Genomic DNA, 25,348 nt, shown 5'->3' on the forward strand with positions numbered 1-25,348 from the left:
AAGGTATTGTGGCAGGACAGTAGTTTCACTGCATATGAAGACCAAGCGCCAAAAGGGAAAACAGAAGGAGAGTGCCAGTGTTTCAACTTCTTTGTAATTAAGACACTCTCTCTTATCTAAACTCTGAAACAATTGCCTAAGAGCTCTGGCAATATATGAACTGTGCATCTGAATCAAATGAAGGCCATGATATCTAGAAACTCAAGGCGAATTATGGGAAGAGATATTAATTTCTCACTGTAAGAAATAATTAAATGTTCAATTGAATTATAATGGTTAGAGTTCTGAGACTTCCGGGTTAGCGCCATCGGCGAAATGGCGGAGTTCCTCCAATTGGAGGAACTGGCTCCGTGGAAACTGGGTCTACCCGCCACGGCGAAGGTGGGGACCCGCTAGAAATCCCAGGTGGAAGAAGCCTGGGAACGTGGGGTTCGGCAGAGCACCAGGAGTGCCTCCCCTACTCGCGGGGGACCCCTTTTTGGGACTCCGGAGTGAAGTGGGGTGATCGGCGCGGTGCTGCGAACTGACTGCTATTTTCACGGAGGGAAGCCGCATTGCCATTGCTGGAGAGCGCTGACTTTTTCCTGTCGACAATTGGACTCTAAACAAGTACCCATGAGTAGAAACGGAAAATTGGATCAAGAAATATCTTAATTTGGCACCGAAGCGGGAAGGTTCAAAACAGGAAGTCCGCCTTCCTCTTTCTGTAAATAGATTGAAGTAAAAATCTTGTAAGCTAATAGCCTGGAAAGTCGCTTTACAAAGGTCGGAATTTCCTTCATTTATAACCATTAAAAACCCCTTGGAAGCAGGAGAAAAGGGGGGGGAACTAAACTGTTCAAGCCTGCTGGAGAGGGAGTAAAGGAGAATAAGTTTCCACCGTCTCAAACCTGGGAATGGGGTGTCAGAGACAGAAATTATCGGAGACGTCCATTGACTGTGGATGGAATATTTTGACAGATAGTAAGAAAAAAGAGAAACAAATTGATTCTAATGTTGCCTGTTGCATTTTAAAGAAACAAAATATTCGAAAATTGAAAGTAACTTTCTTTTGTTGGGCATGATTTAAAAAAGATGGACACAAATAGAAATTGTATCCTCTAGAGGGAGCTTGTCAAATTGTTGTTGCAGTTCACTTGGAGATTTCACAGCTGCAAGATTAACATCGTGGGACCAGACTGTGACCTTGAATAAAAATGTGTTTGGAAGAAGTCCTGGTGCTTGCTTTTTGCAAGACAAGTGCTTTGTTGGAGCAGTTGCATGAGAAGGTGGATTTGATGAACGAGAAGTTGGATTTGATGACGGTTGTAATCAGTGAATGTGGACAAGTAGGGAATATTGACATAGAAATCATACAGGGACCAATTCAGGAAACTGGTTTGACTGGGCAAATGCAAGGGCAGACAATAATGAAGGAAGCTACGGTGCTACCTCAAGCAACACAAATCGAGAGACCCAAGGCCCTGCAGGAGCATAAGCCGCTGTTTTGGAAGAATGAACTTGAATTAGGCCAGAGGGAGTTGGGAGCTGGGGAGGCTCTCAACTTTGGAGAGATTTTGAAATATGCTGTTAAAGATCTTTTGGATTATATTGATGACTGTGGGGAGTGGGACTGTGGGGAATGAGCTGGTCTGATGCGGGGAGATGGACATGAGTATGGGTGGAAATTCCCCGGAGACCTACTCCCTAAGGAGAAAGGAAAGAAACTAAGAAAGAGACCAACAAAAGACAAGGAAAAGTGCAAAAATAAACAAGAAGAAAAAGATCTGCAGAAGGGCCTCGGATATCAGACTACCAGGTTGATGGACTAGATGGAATGGATAGCAAGGACTGACATAACCCGAGACCAGAAAGAAGGGACGTTGGATGAAAATTGGAAGAGTCTATAAAGAAATTTTTTTATTTTGGGAATTAGTGTAAAATTAATGAATATTAGGGAGAATGTTGGAATGAAATTGTCTGGCTTTAGCAGAAATGATATAAGGATAAATAAGTATTAAGTTTTTTAAGCTTTAAGGTATTTTATGGTATTTTATGGTAAGATAAGGTTAAGGTATTTTATGGTAAGATAAGGTTAAATAAAGTAAGGTAAACTGAATAACAGAATATGGTGAAAGATGGATAGGATATATAGAGTTAATTAACTGGTTATAAGCTAAAATATAGAAAGGATTTGCTGAAACAATGATTGAATCAGGATACAAAAAGAGGGAGGTATGAGGAAGTCGGGGAAATAGGCAGATGAAAGATAGGATATGGAATGACTGATTTGTTTTTAACTATTTTTATTTTTCTGTATTTTGTATCTTTTTGTCTTCCTTTTCTTCATTTTTTTCCTCTTTTTTCTTTTTTTTCTTTTTCATATTTTTGTATTTCCTCTGAAATTTTAATAAATATTATTATAAAAAAAATAGAGTTCTGAAAAGGGCTTTTTTGTCCTATTTGCATAAGTAAATTATTTCCTAAAGTTTTAGCCTGCTTTTCAGACAAATTATTGTATCTGAAAACGACATGCATCAATTAAAAAAAGAAAGTGACACACAGAAAAAGCCTGCCCATCAGGTTTGCAAACTGAAAAAAGACACATACAAGAACTCAGTGAAGAAAAAAATTATGAGGGGGCACATTCTATATGGATTGCTAGATGGTTATATTCCTTAGTCTTTGGGGAGGTGGAAATATTGTTCGTGCTTGGGGCTCCTGCTGGAAAAATTGTGGTATAAGGGGAGCATTTTTACCCATGTGGTTGAGTTGGCTCAAAATTAAATATTTCTGGTATGGGATATTAAATATAATGACTTTAATTACTAGTTATGTACTGCCCTTCAAGGCCAAAGGAATTCTGACTTGGAATATTAAAATTTCATATTCAAGAAAAGTATTGTCATATCTATTGATGGTTGCTACGTTATGCACTGCAAATGTCTGGAAACATACAGGAATTCCCAGTGATTAAATGTGGTGTAAAAAGATACCAGACCCTAGCCGTTATGGAGAAAGTGACGAGTATCTTTCAAACGAGAGAAGTGAGGATTCATGCGGATAAATTCACTAGAGTAATGGCAGATGTTCATTGCCTTCCAAAAGAATCACACTCACAAATAGATATTTGCAAATATGGATTGTGAATTATTTGATTCGTTTTATATTGTGAATGAAACTCATAATGCTCCCAACCATATTCTATATTCCAATATATAGGATATTCTATATTCCAATATATAGGATATTCTATATTCCAATATATAGGATATTCTATATTCCAATATATAGGATATTCTATATCCCAACATATAGAATAGCAGCTAGAAGAAAGGGATCATCATTTCCACCGAGGGGGAGAAATGTGGAAAAACCACCAGAAAGTTTAAGGAGGATATTCCACATTATTAAAAGCAAAATGCATAAGAATTAGAGCGCTGACTCATGGCTGAAAAGTGGGTTATGTTATGGACTCCACCCAAATAAAGCACGCAAACAACTAAGTTCTGCCATGCAGACTGGTAGCATCTGCAGTGAGATCAGGATACAATTAAGCAGCAGCCTGAAACACAGCTAAGGAATTCTCATCTCATAAAGTTTCCATGAGAAAACAGCCATGGCTTATTCTTGCAGCACATACTCAAGATCACTTACAGCTTAGAACTCTTTAGCCACCTCATAAGATTTGCACCACATGCACACCAACACACCCACTCACTTACATTAGACGCATAATGATGGCTGAAGTGGAGACTGTCATCTTAAGCCCTCTCCAGGCATTCAAGAAACTCAGGAGGGCATAAACAGTTGAGTGCCAGTAGGGCTGCACACACCAGCGCAGCCTCCAATGTCTCTGCTGGCTCCACCCAACCTGCCCCCAATGTCCCTGTTCCTGTTGGCTCCATCCAACGGGCTGAACATGCTTAGAATCCCACAATCAGGAATGCCTAAAGAGGACTTTCATTGAACATGGAATCAAGACATTGTAGCTACTAATTAACATGAAACACAAAGCTGAGGTCTAATGTATGAGGAGTTGGTCACGTACCTCGTCCTGCGAGCCAATGAGACGTGATGTGACACCTGTGGTGTAGATCCCACCACTAGTATCTTCATGGATTTTGATGTTTGACTTCCGGTGGCGGCAATCAGGGTCTCGTGAGCTATCAAAGAGGTCCAGGATCTCTTCGTTATACAGCTGAACAAAGACATGGGTAGGGGGTGGAATTGATACTAGGTTCATTGATTCATGAAGGGCTCCACAGGTACAAAATGATAGAAATGGGTATTTGGGCTTGCAGTGTGCCTTGAAGATCAAAGCAGAGCGTGACATTTAGTTAAGGATTGGCCCTGTTGGTTACAGCATGAGAGGTTGGTGCTGTAGTCAACAGCAAATCTGCAATTCTCTTCTAACAGGAATTCGAATCACAGCAATTTTACAGGGAACAGGGCTAGTAACAGGAAGAAAAACTGGAAGAACTAGAGATTCATAATCGTCTGGAGCAATAAATGTAAAAGCTGCATGGAATTCTTCACTCCTCTCACCACTGACAAGCCTACCAGAGAGATGAAATCTTAAGTTGGCTGAGGCTGTTGCATCCCCAGACAGAACAAAGCAAGCAGGTCTGCATCATTATTGCGATCTGTTGACTGATGCATGAATCAGCTGCATTTCCTCTATGAAAATATTTACACATTGTCAAGGTCAAGCGACGTCTTTAATGGGTCTTCTGTGCATGATAGCATAGTGGTGGTATAAAAGGAAGCAAGTGCCAAGTTCCGCCCCTGAGTGAAGGAGCATCATGCCCCCTCATTTTCAAATGCAAATTCAAATTTAATCTCCTTCACTTACTCTTGGATGTACATGCATGCCCCATGCTGTAATTTGTATGTTAACTCAGATCCACCACCAATGATTCAATTGTGCCCCCACACTGCACTTAACTGCTGCAGAAATTAAAGAAGCCCGCTTTCATTCAGGCATACCTGTATGTGAGCTTATGCCCTCCTTCTCACACCCCCATCTCCCTACAGACACCAAGGCACCTACCTCCAAGAACTGTGCACTGACTTTAAACTCGGGTACTGGCACACCCTGTTCCTGCGCTGCCCGCTTGCGCTCCTCTATGCCAGAGAATAGGTGGGTAATGGCCCGTGGAATTATGCCATTCTCATCTTCGGAAATGTTCACGTCAAAGCCGGTTCCCATGGTGTACGTCTTACCTGCACCTGTCTAAAAGTAAATGGAAGAGATGCTTTATGAGAGCCCAGCTTCACTGGTGAAAAAATGTAAACACCAACAACTGGAAAACACTGGCCTGCGAGTGCTCCAACTGGAGAAAAGCCTTTACCAAAGGTGTCATGGGCTTTGAAGATGCTCAAACTCAGGACAAAAGGGGGAAACATGCTAAGAGGAAGGTACACTTGGCAAACCCTCACTATGATCAACTCCTGCCCAGAAAACTATGTCCCCACTGTGGAAGGATGTGTGGATCCAGAATTGGCCTCCACACTCACTTACAGACCCCCATAATCCTGGGGGGGTTAAGGAGGCTAATTACCCCCATCATAGCCTCCAAATTACCTCGTGTGGGTCGGAGAGATGTTATTGTCAGCCATCTTCCGATGCGCCACCTAGTGGCCCCCCACTTACAGACTCACTATTAAAACCGTGTTTATGTAAGACAATCTTACTCGGCTACAAGTGATCGCCAAAGAAGAAGAAGAAGATTCCCTGGGACTCTCCACTACTCAACTCTGCTGCTCCTTAAACCCACCACACAGAGGGAGGTACCTGAGCAAGGCACTCTTCTTACACCCAATTAGTTCATTTCAAATTCTCTTCTACCCTTTCCCAAGGGGGTGGTGAAAGCCAGTGTGGTGCAATGGCTAGGGCAATGGGCTGCGACGTGGGAAACCTAGCTCCAGATCCTCACATAGCTATGAAACACACTGGGTGGCCTTGAGCAAGCCAATGTTTCCCAGCCTCACCCACCTCATAGGGTTCTTGGGAAGCTAAAGTGCCACTCCTGAGGTGGTGTCTCTTGGAAGAAGGGTGCAAACCAACAAAGGCTCAGCCAATGATTGTTGGAGGGGTGGGGAGAAACAACAGTGGGATAAACACAACAACAATGCCATATGAAATGTATATGAGATATGATATGGAAGAAAAGGAAATGATCCAATAGAAAAAATGATATAAAAGCAGAATATAATGCCCAGGCTAAAATATGCTATATGTTATAGTGTTGGACTAAGACCTGGGACACTGGGGTTCTGGTCCCCACTTGACCACGAAGCTAACTAGGTGACTTTAGGGCAGTCACTGTCTCTCTGCCTAACCTACCTCACAGGGTTGTTGTGAGGATACAATAGGTGGGGAGAACCATGTACAACACCTTGAGCTCCTTGGAGGAAAGGTGGGGTATATAAGCGCACAAAATAAATTAAGAAGGACAAAGAAAGAAAGAAAATGGCTTCGACAGCAGGACATTTCATTTTCAACCTTGCATGGCTGAAGTCCTGCCAGTTAAAATTGTGCAAATTAAATGCACACAAGTTGGAGAGTTTAAAAGCTCTTTCTGCATCAGGTTTCCCCAGCGCAGAGTTTTTAAGGTCTTTGGCTTGTTTGGAAGGGGAGGGGTAAAGCCTTCTCAGAAAGGTAAGGAAGCTCTGCAGGGGCAGTTCAAGAACACACATCTTTGCATGTATGTGCCATCTCTGGAACGTAACCCCCACACAATGTATGACCGTACTGTACTTCTTCATATAGTGCATAGTTTAACTATGCAAATTGCTCCCAGAAGTGGTAGTAATGTCCGTCAACTTGGAAAATAAGGATATCAATGGCTACTAGTCATGATGGCTATTTTTTATCTGCCTCTGCCTCTGAACGCCAGTCGCTAGGAATCACAAGTTGGGCAGCACATTTGCACTCAGGTCCTGCTTGTGGTTTTCCCACAGGCATCTGGTTGGCTACTGTGGAAGCTGAACCAAATGGGCCACTGACCTGATCCAGCAGACTCTTCTTATGTTCTCAAGGTTGGCACAATTCTGATGCAAATGGTAGCCTGAACCACTGCACTAATGAATTGGGTGTGTCCATCAGCTACCAGCTAGCTTTTTGTCATCATCAGCATTGACTCCAGGTATTGCAGTGTCCTTGGGCAAGATACCTTCAGTGTGGCAACCCCATGTGTGGGCCCTCCTCCTCCTCCTCCCCACTGTCACCACTTCTCATTTGTTGACCATCTCCCATTGGGCTCAATCTGCTCAGCTTCCCAGAGGAATCAAGCAACACAAACACAGTATGCTTATCTATTTCCTCACTCATTACACAAGACAAAACCTCTGAGGCTGACATCTTCAAGTGATCTCCACATTTTAAAAAAAACAACACAATTTTGTGAAGCAGCCCTTTGTTTGGTTATCAGTGGGCCTCTGAAAGGTGATAGAAGGCACTCACTATATGTGAATGCACCAACCTTACAGAATTAAGGTCAATTTTAAAAATTGCAGTCATAAGATCTATTTTGCTGCTATTAATATTCATGCCTCTGGAGAAAACCTCTGTTCCAGCTGTTCAGATGCAGCATATGTCACTCTTAATAAATATCTATGACCAAGACAGCCTTCAGCAGCTAAATACTGGAGAAACTTGTGGGGTGACTGGCAAAAAAATCTTGGGAAAGCCCCAGTGTGGTTCTTCAAGTCAAACCAATACATTGGGTTGTATTTAATTTAGCACTCTGGTTTCTTTTCAGATCATATAAATCTTTTGCCTTTTTCAACGTAGCACTAAAGAGATTTTCCCATCAGTGCAAGCATTTCTGCTTGTGCAATGGAACAGGCTCTTCTTCTCCTGCATGTTAAACTAATGGATCGCCCCACCCCCACCCCAGCAGCAGATTTGGGGAGAGAACAGAGTAACGTGGGGGGAAATCCCATTGTACCAGCTTCCACTAACCCACTGGCTTGCTCTGCTTCTCTAAGCAAGTGTCTGAAGTGGGTTTCACCTCTTCTGAAGGTTTAGGAAATTAGTTTATAATGCAAAGTATCAACCCTTCCCCAAAAAACTGCACTTACATTTCCCCACTACCAGCTCCCCTCAAGCCACTACTATCTTTGAAGCAATTATTTCACAAACATAAAAATGTGGTTCCATCTTTGGGCAATTTGGCCTCAGGAAGCACCTGTAGGGTTCTGAAGAGGTTTAGATGTACACCCACTGAATTCTAGAGTACAGTATGAAGGCATGTGATGCAGCAACTTTGCTGGTCTGTGCTTGGATAGCAGGCTACCTGGGAACCCCACCTTGAGTTTGATGTTGAAAGGAAAGATCTAATTGCACAGAGGCTTAGTAACCACCATACAGTAAAATCACATGGTTCCCTTCAAAGAATCATGGGAACTGTAGTTTACCCCCAGGGAGCTACCACTCCCAGTACCCTTAACAAACTTCAGACCCCAGAATTCTTTGGGTGGAAGCTTGTTTGGTGTATACACAGCCATAATCTGACCCCCAGAATAAATTCAGCTTTTCCCTTAACTATCAGCAATGCAGACAACAATCATGACTGTACTAATACATGTGTGATCCATTCATGGCAAGCACTGCACATGGAAATACAACCTTGCTTTCCCCCAGGTATCTGCTGCGTCCTCTTCCCACAGCCCCATTGTCACCACTGTCTCTAGCACTCCACAGATGTACTCCAATCAAATAGTCATTTGCAAAAAAAGAACAGCATGAAAGTAGCTTCGGGAGCCTGTCAAAGTTCTGTTTCCTAGTAACAACGACCAAAAAAAGTCAACCAACCACTAATAGTGGTTGTTCCCTATTTTTTTCCTCTTTCAGACAAAGACTGTTCCATGCTAAATTAAGATGATAAACCTCAAAAGGCAACAAATACTCTGAACAGCTCCTGGCAGAAGCTGTGAAGACGGTAAAGGAGCCACCTACCTGGCCATATGCCAACACAGTCGCATTGTACCCCTCGAAGCAGCCCTCGATGAGTTTGCTCACACAGGTTGTGTAGATTTGTTCCTGCCACGTATCCAGGTCGAAGACAAAGTCGTAGGTAAAGGCTTTGTCCTTTCCCAGGAGCACCTGGGGTTCGCCAGGTGTCACTGATGTGCAGATGTGGCATCCTTCTATCTTCTCCTTTGGCATCTGAGGACGGATCCTGGAGAGAAAATGGAGGGGGAGGAGTGAGGACAAGTTCCCTTTATTTTGCAAGCCAGGGATGGGGAACACTTATCAGCCGAAAGTCTGATAAACCCTGGTTGTTGACACCTGAGATGTATATACTTAGGACCCATCTTCTTTCTTTGATTGGAAGTTTTTAAACACTGTGCTTTAATTATTGTCACCGACCTGTCAGGGTGACACTGACAGATAAATAACTATGATAATGATAATAACAACAACTCCTTCATGGGCAACCTTCCTGAGGCTGCATATCAGTGGTGTGAGTGACAAAACTGGGTGTGGTCAGACACACAACTCTCTCTGTCCAGGCAACAAGAGGTATGCGCATCAACCAATTCTGCAGCTACACTAAAGAATTCATTAGGGAGGGAGATGTCACATCCAGTAGCTATTCCAGGGCACAAACACCACAGAGGATTTGGGGCATTAGCCAAGACACCAAGTTTAATATTGGTTGAAACCAAGTAAACAGATTCTCATAGTGCATCCCTGGTATACAAATTCTGAAATATATAATATTTGTAGTTTAATCTGCATATTTGTAGTTTAATCTGCATGCTGCCTTTCCACAGTTAAAACCATGCTCAAGGTGGCTTGCAATGTGAAATGATTTACATGATTACAAACAAAAGTAGTCATAAGCAATAAGGAAAACATATCAAAAAGTACACAACCATAATTGAACAATTTCAGCATAAATCATTATAAGATCTAAAAACAGAGAATGTATTGACAAATTTCAGTGCAAAACAAAACAAAACAAACCTCAAAGCAATTAACCAAGTGCCATATATAAGCTTGGCACTATGTTACTAATGAGGACTAGCCAATTTGCTGTTTTTTAAAAAAACCAAAACAGAGTCCTGTGGAACCTGAAAGACTTATCAGCTTTCAGGGGCTACTAGAGACATGAAACGTTAATCTCAGTTGACATGTTATATATAGATGCACACGGGTGTACACACAGAAGAGGTGCATGCAGAAAGGAGGAAGTTTTAATAGAAGGGCTAAAGGCCTTGAAATGCATCTGTTACACTTCTATGCAAAGATCAAAATGTAGACAAGACAGATACAGTGATTCATGTGTTATCTCAGGGAAGGGGAAATCAGTATTTTCTATCATGGACTCCAGGAAAGGGGGTGTGGGAAAGAGGGGAGAATTAAAACATCCCATCCTGTCCATGGCACTCGGGAGAGCAAAAGGAAACGAGACAACAAAAACTGCCTTGCATTCTGGTGCCCAAAAGGGAACAAAGCAGCTCCTTCCTACATCTGCTACTTGTACAGATCCTGCTCAGCTTTGACCATGCGGTGTTTGTGCTCAGAACCAAGGCTCTGGACTTTTGTTTCCTGGAACTTCAAAAGCTAGCACCACACAGAAGCCACTTACAAAATTCAGGGAAGTTTCACAATCCATTTGTGGTATGGAATGGGGTGGGGTTCCAGATCGGGGTGAGGCCTACTGTGCCAAAATAAAATAATGTCAGAAAGTCCTGCTGGGGATCCAAAAGACCGTTGACAAAATGAATCCAATTCAACAGGTTGTGGTCTTTCGAGCTGTTCACTAGGAAGGCTGTAGCTGCTAGGAAATCATCTCCATGATGGGCTGTTAATCATAAAATCAATAATGGCTTAGAGTCAAAGGGCAGCAGGTTGGTGAAGGCCAGCTTAGGCTCTGAGGGTGGGGAACATACCCAGAAGGATCAGGCTGTTTCAAAAGGCTGTTTAATGCCCCCCTTTACCTCAACCCACCCCGCCATCCCAGAGCGTTCACCACCCTACACCACCTGCACCTAGAAGAACTGGCAGCTTTGCATTAGAGAGATGGAAGCAGCTAAGCTATTACTCCATGTAACCCAGGCTTAACGAGTCACAAGGTGACTGGTAATAGCACTAACATGACCTGGCAGGTGTCACCCTTCTGAGCTGTTATGTCATAGCTTGGTGAACACAAGAGCGCCACAGGCACAATAGGCTTTATTCATCCAATACAAGGACCTCACAAATCCGCATTAGAAAAGACCCATTGACGGCTCATTCCACTCCAAGCCTTTTGGCCAAGCTGCTGTCCCTTTTTCCTAGCAGGAGGGGGAAATAAACTGGTATTTCACCAACTGGCTAGCTTAACCCTGCTGCATGTGGGCTGGAAGTATTAGACAAAAACGAGGGTCACGCCAGGACTTGCTTTAACACCCTTGCTGTGGAGCCATCTGCCATTACCTCTTCATTAAGAAATGGTGAGGAGATGCGGTGGGATTTAAAGGTCTTCTGAGCATTGCCCACAAGAGGGTGTTGGGAACTCAGCCTCAACCCAATCTCAATCATGTACATGCAGACAGCTCTCTCAGCTTCAGGGTCTGACACAAAACTCCAAAGGGTGTCTTCCAAAGACTTCAAAATCCACTTTTTAGCAGTCAATAGGAATTAGAAAAGGCCAGAATTAGAGAGCTATCTCATTGTCATAGGAAGCTGACTGACTGTGACTGACAATGGCCCTCCAGGATTTTGGGCAGGAGCCTTTCCCAGCCCTAACTGGAGACGCCCGGGATTGAACCTGGGACCTTCTGCATGCTAAGCATGTGCTCTACCACTGAGCTACAACACTTCCATGAAGATCAAGCGAGGAAAGCTTTGCACTAAGCTTGTTGCCTGGCCCACAGCAACTGAAGTTATCCAAGCCCAACTTCAAAAAGCAACCTCACATTGGCAAAGGTAGGCACCTGACTGACAAGCACTTCCATGGGGTGGAGCACCACCAATTTAGTGTCACTCTAAACTTTTGAGTCCTGCAATTATCAGCTCACCTTTCATGCAGTCTTGCAACTGTGTACCAACAAAACAAACACATAGTATATGGTTGTTAGGCAGAAGCACTGTCTGCTTCACCAGAGAAGAATTCTTGGCAGTGTCATATTCCTGACCTATAAAACTAGAATGCATGAAACCAAAACCCAGATGAGCCGCACTGGCAGCAATTGCTTTTTTGACCTTTTAGCACCCGAATCATCAAGCGATGTATCATCTATCATCTCTTGAAATTGCTGATGCTAACAAGCCACTTCCTCTGTTCCGAAAAGTTTTTTTAATTTCTAAAGAAGCTTGATTTCCATTATTATTATTATTATATAATGGCAAATTTTCATTTTGGTATTTCCACCAACAGAGACACTCTTTGAACAACTGGGTGAGAGGCATGGAAACTTTCTTCAGTGAGATGCTGTTTGTGCAAACCTGTGTTCAGCCTCCTCTCCTCAGAGCCAGATAAGTTGCCAAGAACACCAGATCTGATACTTTGTGGAAGGGGCGTACATTGCCATCTGGAGCTCTAGCCAAGCCCATGAGTGTGGTGGTATCGGGTATGTTAGACACTGACAGTTACAAGACTGCAACCTCTAGCGAGAGGTTTACCATGTGCCAGCAAGCCCACGTCCACTTTGCAAAGGATGTTCAGAAACGGTGGGGTTGCTCCCTTGGGTAGGCTGCATATGAGCCTTTCTGTGCCTCCAGGATGGAAAAGCAGCAGCCCCCATGACATGATTGCCATGACAACCGAGTCTCGGCAGCAGGAGGAGGGAATGAGACAACCCAAAAAGGGAACACACACTGACACACTATACAAAACACCACTCGGGCAGTTTCTCCAGTGGCCCCGACACACACACAATGGCATGGCTGTTTAGCTCCATCAGCAAAAGCCAACATTTATAGAGAGGGGAACCAATTGGGCTGGCATCCAAAGCACAAATGGGCTCTAGTCTTAAGAGTGAAAGCCACAGCCCTGAGGCCAAGAAGGAGCTTTCCCCCTTCCCCACCTCCTTGGCAGCCTCGCTACATAGAAATGTCTGATCCAGGAAGATTCCCCACAGAGAGGATTCTGTCCTCTTATTTCCCTGTCAGCCCAGACTCTGTCCTAATCTTGTTTTTGACAGCAGAATGCATCCTAAAACTATCCCTGCTAAAAACAGAGATCAGATTCTTTCTCACATACGGCTAGTACAGCGCTGTGCCTAGCAACTGCCCGCGGGTAATGAACAGCCTGAGTTGTGAGTGAGTTTATTAAGAGCTTCGGCTCACTGTTTCATGATCCACCATGGAGGACGTCTCCCTTCCTTTGCTTTCCAGTCAGATCAGAGGGTTTTCTTGCATTAGTCAGAACAGATAGGATAACTTGGGGACTCTTGTTATCAACATAAGCTGCTCATTTCCCTGTTTTACTCTGCAGCTGTTGAGAACTAGAAACTTAGGAAGCAGAGAAGCACAGTCTAGAACAATTTCAAAGTTAAGTACCTAATTGACATGGATAGAAAGCCCAAGTAATTGGAGAAAAGCCTGAGCCTATCAGACTCAATCAGCAAATGCTTTTTCTTACTACTCAGCTTGAGAGAGACCATTAGCTCTTCTGTAAGAGCATTAGTGCTATCCTGAAAGTGCCTGTAGGAAGCCATTTCTGACTTCATCAAAGAAATGGGTGGTGGAAGTACCGAGAGAGAGCCCGGACTTTCAAGCACTTTTGCTAAGAGCATACGTAATGAAGGAAGAGTCTAGAAATAAGCACGGGTTGCATCATGCCAGAGCAATGAATATGGCTCAGTAGACCATGTGCTTTTATTTCCCCTCTCCATCACACCTTTCCCTCCTCTCATCACAAAGCACACAGAGAGAGCGAAACAGAAGGAAACCAATCCTCACTAGGGAGGATAATGACACAGGGAGTTGTGCTGACCGTGCTTCTCTTGATATAGCTGCAATACAAAATCTAGCTAATGTTCAACTTTATGGGAATGAAAATTAGACCTATGTATAGGGAATGCCAAAGCATACTTTTGGAGATTTTTCAGTGTGTTTGTGAATTTCCATCTAGCCTGGAGACTCTAATTCCTTATTTGGTAAGAGTCAGCCTTATCTTTTATCACTTTTCAGGGAACCAAGCACTTTTCAACAAGGCATTATGCTGATATAGCAGTCAGCAAGCAAGGAAGGCTTTGTTAATAAACCATACTAACTATCAGGACTGCAATTTAAACATAAATTAGAAACCTCTCTCCTCCCATGAGTAGGTACCTGGTAGGATACTCTATATGCTCCTAGCATGTCTCCATGCAAGTAGGAGGAGGAGTTTTGATACGCTCCAGCAGCTACTACTCTGTGAAGAAAACAATCCCACATTTCCAGCTGTATCAAATAACTAGGATTGAAAGAGACAATTTCCTACATCAAGCCACCAGGCTTAAGCAGACAATTAAGAAACATGTTTCCCATAAAAGTCAGGTGGCGATCTGTTTTAATTTTTGTGTGGTTTTTATTGCATTGTAATACATGTAGACTATACATGTAGACTGCTTTGATGTTATGAAATTGCAGTATACAATTTTTTATTATTATTATAAATGGATAAATATTTTGGACTTCGCCCAAATGAGGGAAGCCTTTCCATTAGCAGCAAGAATAAAAGACATTCTCCTCATTAAAACCGGCTGTAGAAAATCGGCATCATTTTGCCATTACCAGCCTGCAGACCTCTACAACCACTACTCCAAAAGGCAGGCCCCTGGACGGAGTAGGCAGAGTAAGACAAGACTTTATGAAGGGATTCAAATTTCAAACAGAAACAAATGTACACAGCTTGGGGGAGGGGGTGGAGCTGGATACAAAAGAAGGAAATTAGTGTTTTGTTTTGAATTACCCCTGCCAGTTTTACACTAGGGGGCTTGTTGGAGGCCTCTGCTTACGGGCGTCCTTGAAGGCCAAATAATACTAACCCTGATCGATCCTATACAGTGGTACCCTGGTTTACAAACTTAATCCGTTCTGGAAGTCCCTTCTTAAACCAAAGAGTTCTTAAACCAAGGCGTGTTTTCCTATAGCAGCTTGGGACTCACTTTACAAATGGAACACACTCAACAGGAAGCAAAACATGTTCTGCTTCCAAGGCAAAGTTCACAAACCAAAACACCTACTTCCGGGTTTGCAGCATTCTTAATCCAAGTTGTTCACTAAACTGCTCTTAAACCAAGGTGCCACTGTACTGGCACTGCCTTATGGAACAGAAGGCCTCAGAAGATCTCTCTTTCAGGATATTTTCACAACCTTAGGGAAAGGCAGTGATTCCTATGGATTTAGCAGTCTACTTTCCACAGGGAATTATACTCACAAATGCTTCCAATTAACACAGACTATAAAAGGCGGAGAAATTCTGCAGCAGGCACTCAGGGCAGCTTCTGCAATCTATAAAGCAGCTCTCAATCAGTGGTACAGTAAGGTAATTTGGGACTTCGGACTTAAAAGTCTTATGGGGTGTGGGGGGTTCCCCTCTTTAGATGGATTTGTGAATTACTTCACCTACTTCAAACTGTGGTAAGCCAGTCCTGCTGTATTTGGAACAGGGCCCTGGACTTTTCTGCACTGCCATCGCCAGGGCTCCCACTCCCAACTTCAAATATAGTGTCTGAGTTACCATTATCAAATGCACCAGTTGCATGCAGAACCACATTTGTATCCTTTGTACGAATTGGAACAGAATTCCTCCAAAGGGGAATGCCACTCCCAGTGTCACACTTCATGTCAAATGTAAGGACAAATCATGATATAAGGGACAGCTGGAGTCAGAACAGCTAATATTATTGAATCACTGTACATTTCCAAATCTTTGCCTGGATTAGTCAAGGCTATGAAGTACTCTCCTAAGGATACTAAAATACAGGTTATACAGCAAGACAACAGATTCACTGCAACTCATAAGAGAACCATACACTTCAAGAACCAGCCAGGTCCTTTAAACAAATGCTCCATCTTCCCTGGGCATAATTCAACATGTAAGAAGATCAAGGAAGAGGCTATTTAAGCCATAATGTCCATGACCAGGGGACTATTACCATGAAATATAGATTAGACAAGGCACAAATGATGAGGCTTCAGGGTCCCATTTATCATGGGAAGAGCTATTATCATCCCAAATGTAGGCTGGAAACAGGAATGGCAGATACTAGCATAATCTGGGATGGTTGCATAAGAGGCATAGCCTGTCTTGCTTCTAGTGCTAGACTTCTGAATTTTGCTCTTCCACTGGACAGGGCTACATTAAGGGTTTTCCACACATCTGTATTGGGCTATATTTACTTTATTTGGCAACTGGACCTGAAGCATCTATGCCAGGAATCCCCAAACTTGGCCCTCCAGCTGTTTTGGGACTACAACTTCCATCATCCCTAGCTAACAGGACCAGAGGTCAGGGATGATGGGAATTGTGGTCCCAAAACAGCTGGAGGGCCAAGTTTGGGGGTGCCTGATCTATGCTAACAATGTTTAGAAATGACTGGACAACTCAAGAGTGTCTTTACAAGGGGCATTCTCTTATAAGAAAGAAAAATTTTCTTGCATGGCTATAGATAACCTAGTTAAACCCATATTCTTAAATCTGCCATGTGTCTCTCTGACTTCAGTTTTCTTCCTCCCACTCAACCCGATCCTCTTAATCCATTCTGCCTTGCACCATGAAGACAACTCTTCCAGAAAAGTCTGTTTCCAATCTTGTTTATATTATGATCTTTGGAGCGGACATGCACATTTCTCTTATTCTTCACAATGAGTTTTGATCAGTTTGCATTTTTAATGCAAACAGCTGCTGAATCATGTCACCCAAGCAATACAAATTGAGCAAAATGGCAAAAACTAGCACTGTTATTCTTGCAACCATAAAGAAGGGAAGGAGCTATACACAGCACTGAAGCACCTTTTCCTGACCACTTAAAGTTCTGCAAAGCCCCCATGTAGGTTCTTAGGCATTCACGGTGTACTGTAAAACAGTTTCAAGCCTTGATAAAAAGGTATTTGCATTTTTTGAGCCGAGATCCTCAGGACGTTGAATTCTGTGCTCAATACAAATTTCAGAACTGACCTAGCTTTATGTCATTTCATTTTTATGTACCTAAACACACAATCTTTGCAATGGAAACATACAAGTAGCATAAACTTCAGAAACTTAACTACATGTTGGTGCTAAAATGCTTTTCCATATATTTATATTTAAAATATTAAAATGTAGAGAAAATATGTTTCTAAAATTGCTTCCATGAAAATAGCTAGCAAGTGATAAATGAATAAGTACTTTGGTGCTGATTTAAAAATTGAGTTTAATGGATTTCTCAGGATTTATTTGTTTTTAAAGGGCCACTCAGGGGAACTGGACTTTCTCCCTCTCCACCCACGGGGCTATGTCATGGTCAACAATATGGATGAAACACAGCAAGATACAGACACAAAAAAGAGTCGTATAGAAATCTATTGCCATTCCACTTGTAGCTCGCAGCAGAAGAGCAATGCTTAGTAGCTCTAGGAACTCCCAGTCTGGAAGCAACCCTGGGTTACAACATGCTTAACCTCTACACACATCTGTGATTGCAAGGGGAAGACTGTTCCCATTTAACAGCACAACATTCACTGCACCACTGCCTCCTCGCTTATACCTCCCAGGAGAGGGCATCTGGGTTAGATTTGCATGTAAAACTCCTCTTTGCACACACCAAGTCCCAAGCCTGTCCTTAGTTTCATGTAACAACGCAGAATATTTTGACAGCATCTGGTACAGGATACTCCCTCAGAGCCCAGGAGGTCAGATCAACCATGAAGAAAGAGCTAGGGAATAAATAGCCAAGCTTTCCTGCTCTCTACAACCCCAAAACCTGCTGGGGAGGAAAGCTACTTCTCTTCCACAGACAACTACAAAGAAGTGTGTTAAAAATATCCTGCTCCTCCCCTTAATAATTTTGCCCCTATACTTCTCAGGACAAAGGCCCTGTTCATGGAAGGATTTATGTACTCAGTAAAATACTGCTTAGATTCTGAGTAGTGAACAGTATTCTCTAGCCTTAAGAATGTTCAAAGTATTTTACACACACACACACACACACACACACACAGAGAGAGAGAGAGAGAGAGAGAGAGAGAGAGAGAGAGACAGACAGACAGACAGACAGACAGACAGACAGACAGACAATATCTCAGTCATTTTAGTACATATGTTAAACAACATGTATTACATGAATTCTCTAGGCTGAAGTTGATAATATATCTTCAGAGTGCAGTGCCACAGCTACAAGCAAGAGCAGTTAAGACTGATACCAGCATACTCAAACTAACATTACTGAAAAACTACCACCTATTGCAAATTTGGATAACAGTAAGCAAACCATTCATTTACCCCTAACAACTCATATTTTTTTAATATGAAGCTATGGAGGAATAAAGGGATGAACCTTAAATTTCATTCTTTTCCTTAAATCAGGAGCAACCTTTTAGACCTTAGGGCCACATTCACACTCTGTCAGCTCTCTGTGGGCCAACAGTAAATGTGCTTGATGTCTAAGATATTTGTCAGTTAAAACAAGATGTCTTGACAAATGTCTCAACGGCTCATAGGATGTGGAAGCCTAGCAACATTTTCCCATTCCCTTTACGTATTCAAATATTGCTGCAACAGAGTGAAGAAGGAAATGGATTTTAATTTAGCATTTGCACTTTTTCACTCTGCAAAACACCTTAGGCATTTCCTCTATTGACCAGCTATCATAGACCATCAGAAGATGCATTGTGGACCACGCACAGTTTAAGAACTGCTACCACAGAATACAAGAAATGTCCTGTATGTCAGATTTTGCAGCTCCTGAAGGTCTAAACTACAAATATGAAGGAAATCAGAAACTGGATCCCACAATGTGTGTGCCTGCTTTTATTGAAATGCAGTTGGGAGAAATTGCCCCTTTTTTCTGAGCCACAACTGGGATGGGGTGGGGAAAACAGGATTTTGATTTGGAAAAGCATTAAGTATCACTTACTAGTGATCATAAAAACAAAAACAAAACCCTAACAACCCTCACCCCCAGGTGAGTAACAACCTTAAAAAAAAGAAAATGAATTGGAAGTTCTAATTATTATTGCCTTATGATGTGCTGTTTGGTCTTACACACCTCTTATTTTTGAAATCCTGTTTTGACAGCTCTATCTGCCTCACCTGACTATTCACAAATTGGTATATGAAAGTAGGACTTGCTGGCCCTGCAGCACCTACTGTACGTACTAAACAATATATCACCCTCCCCAGACACTGAGATCTCAACCAGAGGCCCTCTTGTGTTCACACACCCACACACCCTAGGTCTCTGAGGTGGTACCCAGAGACAAGGCCTTTTGCGTGGCGGCTTTTTTGAGGCTTTTGGGGACCCCCAAAAGATTTATGTTGTTCAAGTGGTCTTCCCTCAAGTAATTTTTGTCCCATTTGCTGGACTGGATTATGTTGTGGAGGATTTGAATGAGTTTTATTGTTTTGAAGTGTACTGGTAACACTTATTTTAGTGTTGTTTTATTGTTGCAATGCACTTTGGAGGGTCTTTGTCCAGAAAAGCAACACAGAAATGTTTTAAAATAAATAATACCAAAAGAAATAAATAATACCCAAATAACTAAACTGGGACAAATTGTGCACCACCATGCTGCTAAAAGCTTTTATGTCTGGGACAAATGCCCTGGTGTGTCATCACAATGCCAGGGTGAAAGGGCATTCTGTGTAGAGCAGGGGTGCCCAAACTTTTTTCAAAGAGAGCCAGATTTGATGAAGTGAACATGCGTGAGGGCTAACCAAAGTTGTTGAGCTTTTTAGGATTTAAGTTGTTGAACTTTTTTTTGCCCCAAAGTTGTTGTGCTTTTTTAAAGATTTTACCCCAGTGGGCACCCCGAAATAGACTTTGGACATGCCTGGTGTAGAGGATCTTAAGTGCTTGTGCTTCACCGATCTTAAGTGCTTGTGCTTAAGCATGCTTTTAAAAGGTCCACTTTGTTTTTAATGGAGCCCACCCTGTTCATGAAAAAGCACAAGAACTCTGTGGTGCAATCCTGTTCATGTATAGGCAGAAGTAAGTCCCACTGAGTTCAACAGGACTATGTCTCAAATAAGTGTGTGTAGGACTGCAGTCTAGAAGTCTGACATAACTTCCACTGTGAAGAAAACTTGACAAGAGGAATCACCCAGAGACGAGAATGGTAACTGTCATCAATCCATTCCCTTTATTTGTATCACATGTTCAGAGCCCTCAAGGCGAGATTTAGCACAAAGAAAAGCAGAACTGTCTGAAGCTCAGCCCAGGCACGAACTAACCTCATAACTCTCACCACTGGAACTCACACTCTTCAAACATGACAGTCCCGTTTGCATAGGAGCCAGAAAAATTAGACAAAGCGGATGGGGAGGTAGCTTTGTGAATGAGATGCTAGTCAACAGCATTCTGGTTCCTACAGAAAGAAGCTTGCCAGATGAGGAAAGAGATTAGAGCCCTTGAAGCATGATGCTTGAAGAGGGAATGGAAACACGAATGGGAGTGAGGGGCAGTGCGTGCCAGCTTCCCCCCACACCAAACACATCCTTGCATGGGGCAGCTGCACCCTCTCCACCACTGACCTTCTTGCATTGAACTGGAATGTCTGAAGTGGGGTGCTAAGCACATTTTCCATGATAAGAAGCTTCCTCACAACCAGGGTCCCAGTAACATCACAGGGCTCCTAATCATTGGGAGGCTTGAGACCTTCCCAGGCAATGCAAGAAGGACAAGGGTGGAGTGGAAAGGAATGTTGGGGTGTGGGTGGCATGGACATCTCCCTGGTTGCGTTGCCAAGCCCTGCTCAAGTATAAAGCCTGAAACAAGGCTGCAGTTCTCCAGGACAGAAGCTGGAGAGGCAAGAAGGAAAAGTGAGGGAGACCCGATCCAAATGTCCATATTCTGCACTGCTACAAATAGGTAATGCAGCCTGAGCCATGCAGCAACAGGCCATGCAGAAATAGAGGAATGGCAGGAATATATACCCAACCCAGGGGCTCATGGGAATCTTTGAAGGGGGAATCAAAGTCAGACACTGAAAGGGGGAAGCAGGCTTATTTCTCTCTCACACACACAAAAGATAAGAAAAGCGCTTGTTCATTTTGCCTCATATTTCAGGTTCTACAAATGCTAGAAACTGACATTAAAAAAGAAAACTGCGGAGCTAAAGTTTTAGCCATTCAGAGGGGCCATTCAGGGGGGCACCTTCTTCCCTTTGCCCTCCATGTGGACCCCAATGACACTCCCCCCATCTTTTTGTGTTGCAAATGAGGCAGAATTATTGTTTCAGAAAGCATTTGGAGGAGCTTTATTTTCGTGTATGCTGAATTTTAATGGTTTTAATTCTGTGATTCTTATTACTATTTGTTTTGCATTTTTTTGGCTCCAAAAACACCCTGCTGAGTACAGATCTGTGTAACAACTTAGAAAGAAATGAAAAGCTAGAGATGTGTATCATTGTTTCAGAATGAATGAAACATTGAACCAAACTGTTTATTTATGAACCAATGTACTTCTAGGCTGATTACAAAGTAAAAAAGCATCAAACAACAATACATACATTAGAGCATCAGATAAACAGTTGAGAGTTTAATTTCATTTGTTATGAAATGAAAGCACAGACTGATGAACAGGTACATTTCTCATTGTTCCCATTCATTTTTCTAGTGGCAGCAGACCTGATCTCTGCAGCCATTCCTGGCTACCACAGCTCAGATTCCCTCTCTTGTTACAAACTTTCTCACAGATCCATATTCCTACCTATTCCCAATGGTAATCCAATGGCAATCCAATGGCCAATCCCACCTGCCATTCAAGAACAGCAGCATCAGCTCTGCTGGTTACTGCATGAAAGTTCCAGAGCAGAGCACACAAGGCAGCTGTCCTTTGCTAGCTCCTACTGTGTCTTTCTTGCATGGACGGATTCAGTGATGCCAAATGAAATCTTGTTGACATGACATCAGACCTTCCAAAACCCTAGGAAGAAAGGCCCTGTTTGTGCCAAGCATTAGCCAATAGCAGCATTTGCATCCCTTCACACGGGGTAAGTACCGTATTAGACAGCGCCATCCCCTTGGTAATGCTTACTCCAACTGACAGCTTTGTAGCCAAGGCAATAATATGCCTCCCAAGCCAGAGAAATAATGTCTCATCCAAGAATCTACCATGATAAGACTCCTCCATTCAGGATTACCATCCCCTCCAAACTATCCTTTGCATAGCTGACAAGCATGCAAGTGTAGATCCCACATACATTATGGCACACTTGAGATGCTCCAGCAGCAGTGTGGAGAGATGTTTCTCCATGGCTTCATTCCAATGCACTGCTATAATGTTTTAAAGGTCTGGCACCACTAGTGCCCACTGCACTCATTCTTCCCACCTTGGCAGGGAAATGCTACAGCAGGGTCCTGGGATTAAATACTGCTGGAAAAGCAGATCTCAACCTATTGCCAGAATACCTAAAAGATGCTTTTGTTTCTCATTAGGTGGTTCCTTTAGAATGCCATGATGCTGTAGTATCAAAGTGGGTTCCAGGTGGGCAGCTCTGGCCATCCAGAGGAGGACAATTCTTGTGCTGCTCCCTCATACCATACGTATGCATTGGAAGGGTCCAACTTGCATCTCATCCAAAACATGGAGGTATTTACAGCCTCTTCCATATGACAGCTACAAAATGCTTTGCAAAGATCTGATCCCTCGGTTTCTTTGTTCCAATTCAGCTCCGATCCTGTGCAGGTTCCATCTTTACAAGCAATGTTTAAAATGTGCTTTTGAGCCTCATTCACTATTTCTGCTGCATGTTGTTAACACGGTCACAGAATCATAGAACTGCCGAGCTGGAAGGCACCCACAAGGATCATCTAGTCCAACTCTCACAATGAAGGAATCACAGCTGAAAAATCCCTGACAGGTGGCCATCCAACCTACATTTAAAAACCTTTTAAAAATCCACAACCTTCCGAGGCCAGAACGTAACAGGAACATCAATGCACATTGCAAAACTGACACCAGCTACAATCAGTTTTACACACCAGTTTAACCCATGGAAACATGAAGAACCTGCTACGCCAGTGTTTCTTAAACTGTGGGCCAGGGACCATCAAACAAGCATTAGTATCACAGCCTATCCCCTGGTCATGCTGCAGCCTTCTGATTGGATGCACCCTAGCAGCAGCTCCCCGCATGTGCAGTGCATGAGCATGCCTGGGAACGGGAGTCAGGTTAAACAGCAGAGGCAAGAGTGAGAGCATAGCATGCAGATTTGCAATGGAAGAAATTGTAGCAAGGGGAAAACAGATAATGTGCCAGGAAAGGAACAGGAAGAAGGGAGGTAAAAGAGTCAAAGTGGCTGTGGGAGGTGAAAAGGAGAAGACCCCGGGAGCAGCTGCTGAGACTTCTGGGTCCTCTGCTTCACACACATGCCCACAAACCACAGCTGGCCTCCTACTGAGCCAGGAAGCCTTTCCTGCCTCCTCTGAGGTGAAGGAGTCAAAGGGGCCACTGAAGGAAGTCAGAGAGACAAAAGATGAATATTTTAATAAATAATAATAAACTGGGAATAGAGGTGAAGGGGATGCTCACTCTTGTCAAACTGTCAAAGAAGAGGAAGAAGTGAATGTTAAATTGAGCCAGGGAAGAGGAACGAAATAAACTGGCAGTGGGAACAGGGAACAAGTTACGAGTGTGAAAGGAGGATAAATAACAGTAGACAACTAAAGATACTTTTGAGAGACATGTGCTGGGGTGAAATATAAAATAAAACAAACCCTTCTATACTTAGACCCTCTGGATCAGCAATTCTGCTTAAAATGGGGAGGCTGGATCACAATACTTCCAATCCCTTGACTTAGCTTGAGAGAACTGTGGAACTCTCTGCCACAAGGAAATCACCATGGCAAAGAATTTAGTGAAGAAGGATTAGATATCAGTAGAAAATGATGTCTGTAATTCTCTGCCTCCATCTCTCCCCACTATTTTTCCTGCATCTACTCTGCCATTTTGTTACATTAATTCTGAGCCTTCTCAAGTGGGTCTTCAGAGTAGACAGTTTGAGGACCCCTGTACTAAGTGCTTCCTGCTTCTGATCCAGCTTTTTATTTCCTGGCTTAAAGCAATCCAATATAATGGACAGCAACAGCTTCTACCTTCCCTGCACCCTGTGGAAACAGACTACTTATACTGGGGACACTCCTATTTAGGAAGAAACCAGCATTTTCACTCCCTCTCCCCCAGTTCCATCTATACCCGCCAATTACATCCTCCATGTCTTCCTGGGGCTTGAGTGACATCAGAGTAAATACTGGCAGTGTGGGAGCAAGGAGCTACTGGGAAGTGGGGGGTACACTTTGTGTTCTTTCACCAAGCATAGCGCCATTAACAAGTTGGCAAGCTATCATCTGAAGCCAATTCCTATGGAATACTCCTGCTTTTTGCCCCAAAGGGGCTAGTACTGAAAACTTGCCATTTCACCCCCGCCCCTTACAAAAAGGAAAAGCCACTTGGCATATGCTGGAGTAAGACATGAGGAGGGAGGGGGCAGTGTTACTAGCAGCAGGGGGCTCCATCTCTTGGAGAGATCAAGGACATGGCATGCTTCAGCAAGACTGTTTACAGAAGTGGCTGAGGTCTGGAGGTTGCAAGGGTTTAAATAAACTTGAGAAATCTACTTCCTTCCCCCAGTTTCACAAGCTCCATTTCCTGGCCCTCCTCAGCTCTGACAAGAGCTCTCAGACACTTCAGGAAGTGCTCCGAGGCCAATCAATTTTTTCTAATTTTTATTTCTTGAAAGCACACATCTCTGGCAATTGGTATGCAACAGGTTTGTTTGTTCTGTTTAGCTCTTTTGCCTAGCAGTTCTAAACCAGGCCCATAGAACCCCTATGATTCTCAAACCAATGAAAAACAATGGCACACAATACGCCGTCACAGCAGAGCAACCTTAGCATCAGCCACACTAAGTGCTATCAGTCAGGTTTACTTATATCACAACAGCTTGCGTTTTTCAGTGGAAACAACCCATCCTGGGTGACTGAGCTGGACTCTACATAGTTATTTGCTGAAACACTAAACAGCCCAGAAGAGACTAGGAGCAATCTTTGCGAAGCCAAGAGCTGAAGCATATGAGCATGCAACAATGGGCGTGGGTAATTTCTGAACTAAGGCGGGCAGAGCCTGCTAGATCATAGTGCAAGCAAGCAGGAAACCCACAAAGTACCGTAATCAGTTTATCTCCTACAAAGCCACTTTTGACGACAGCCAGAGCCTGAGTTTTTATGCTCAAATTATTTCC

At 43.1% G+C, this 25,348-nt stretch overlaps 1 protein-coding gene across 6 annotated transcripts in view; it reads right to left on the minus strand.

Annotated features, from left to right (window-relative positions):
- Nucleotides 1-25,348, minus strand: part of KIF21B (kinesin family member 21B) — a 68,700-nt gene that overhangs the window by 35,269 nt on the left and 8,083 nt on the right. For all 6 annotated transcript variants that reach the window (XR_014549098.1, XR_014549099.1, XR_014549100.1 and 3 more), the window contains exons 2-4: nt 8,945-9,167; nt 5,033-5,215; nt 4,031-4,180 (exon numbers count right to left, since the gene is read on the minus strand). Coding sequence is in view for 3 of the 6 variants with exons in the window: in XM_083617784.1 (XP_083473910.1) it covers nt 4,031-4,180; nt 5,033-5,215; nt 8,945-9,167 (556 nt within the window). In the remaining 3 variants the exon portion in view is untranslated. The remainder of the gene's footprint in view (nt 1-4,030; nt 4,181-5,032; nt 5,216-8,944; nt 9,168-25,348) is intronic.

This window comes from Podarcis filfolensis (genome assembly GCF_964270895.1).
Source record: "Podarcis filfolensis genome assembly, chromosome: 6".
NCBI classification, from domain to species: domain Eukaryota; kingdom Metazoa; phylum Chordata; class Lepidosauria; order Squamata; family Lacertidae; genus Podarcis; species Podarcis filfolensis.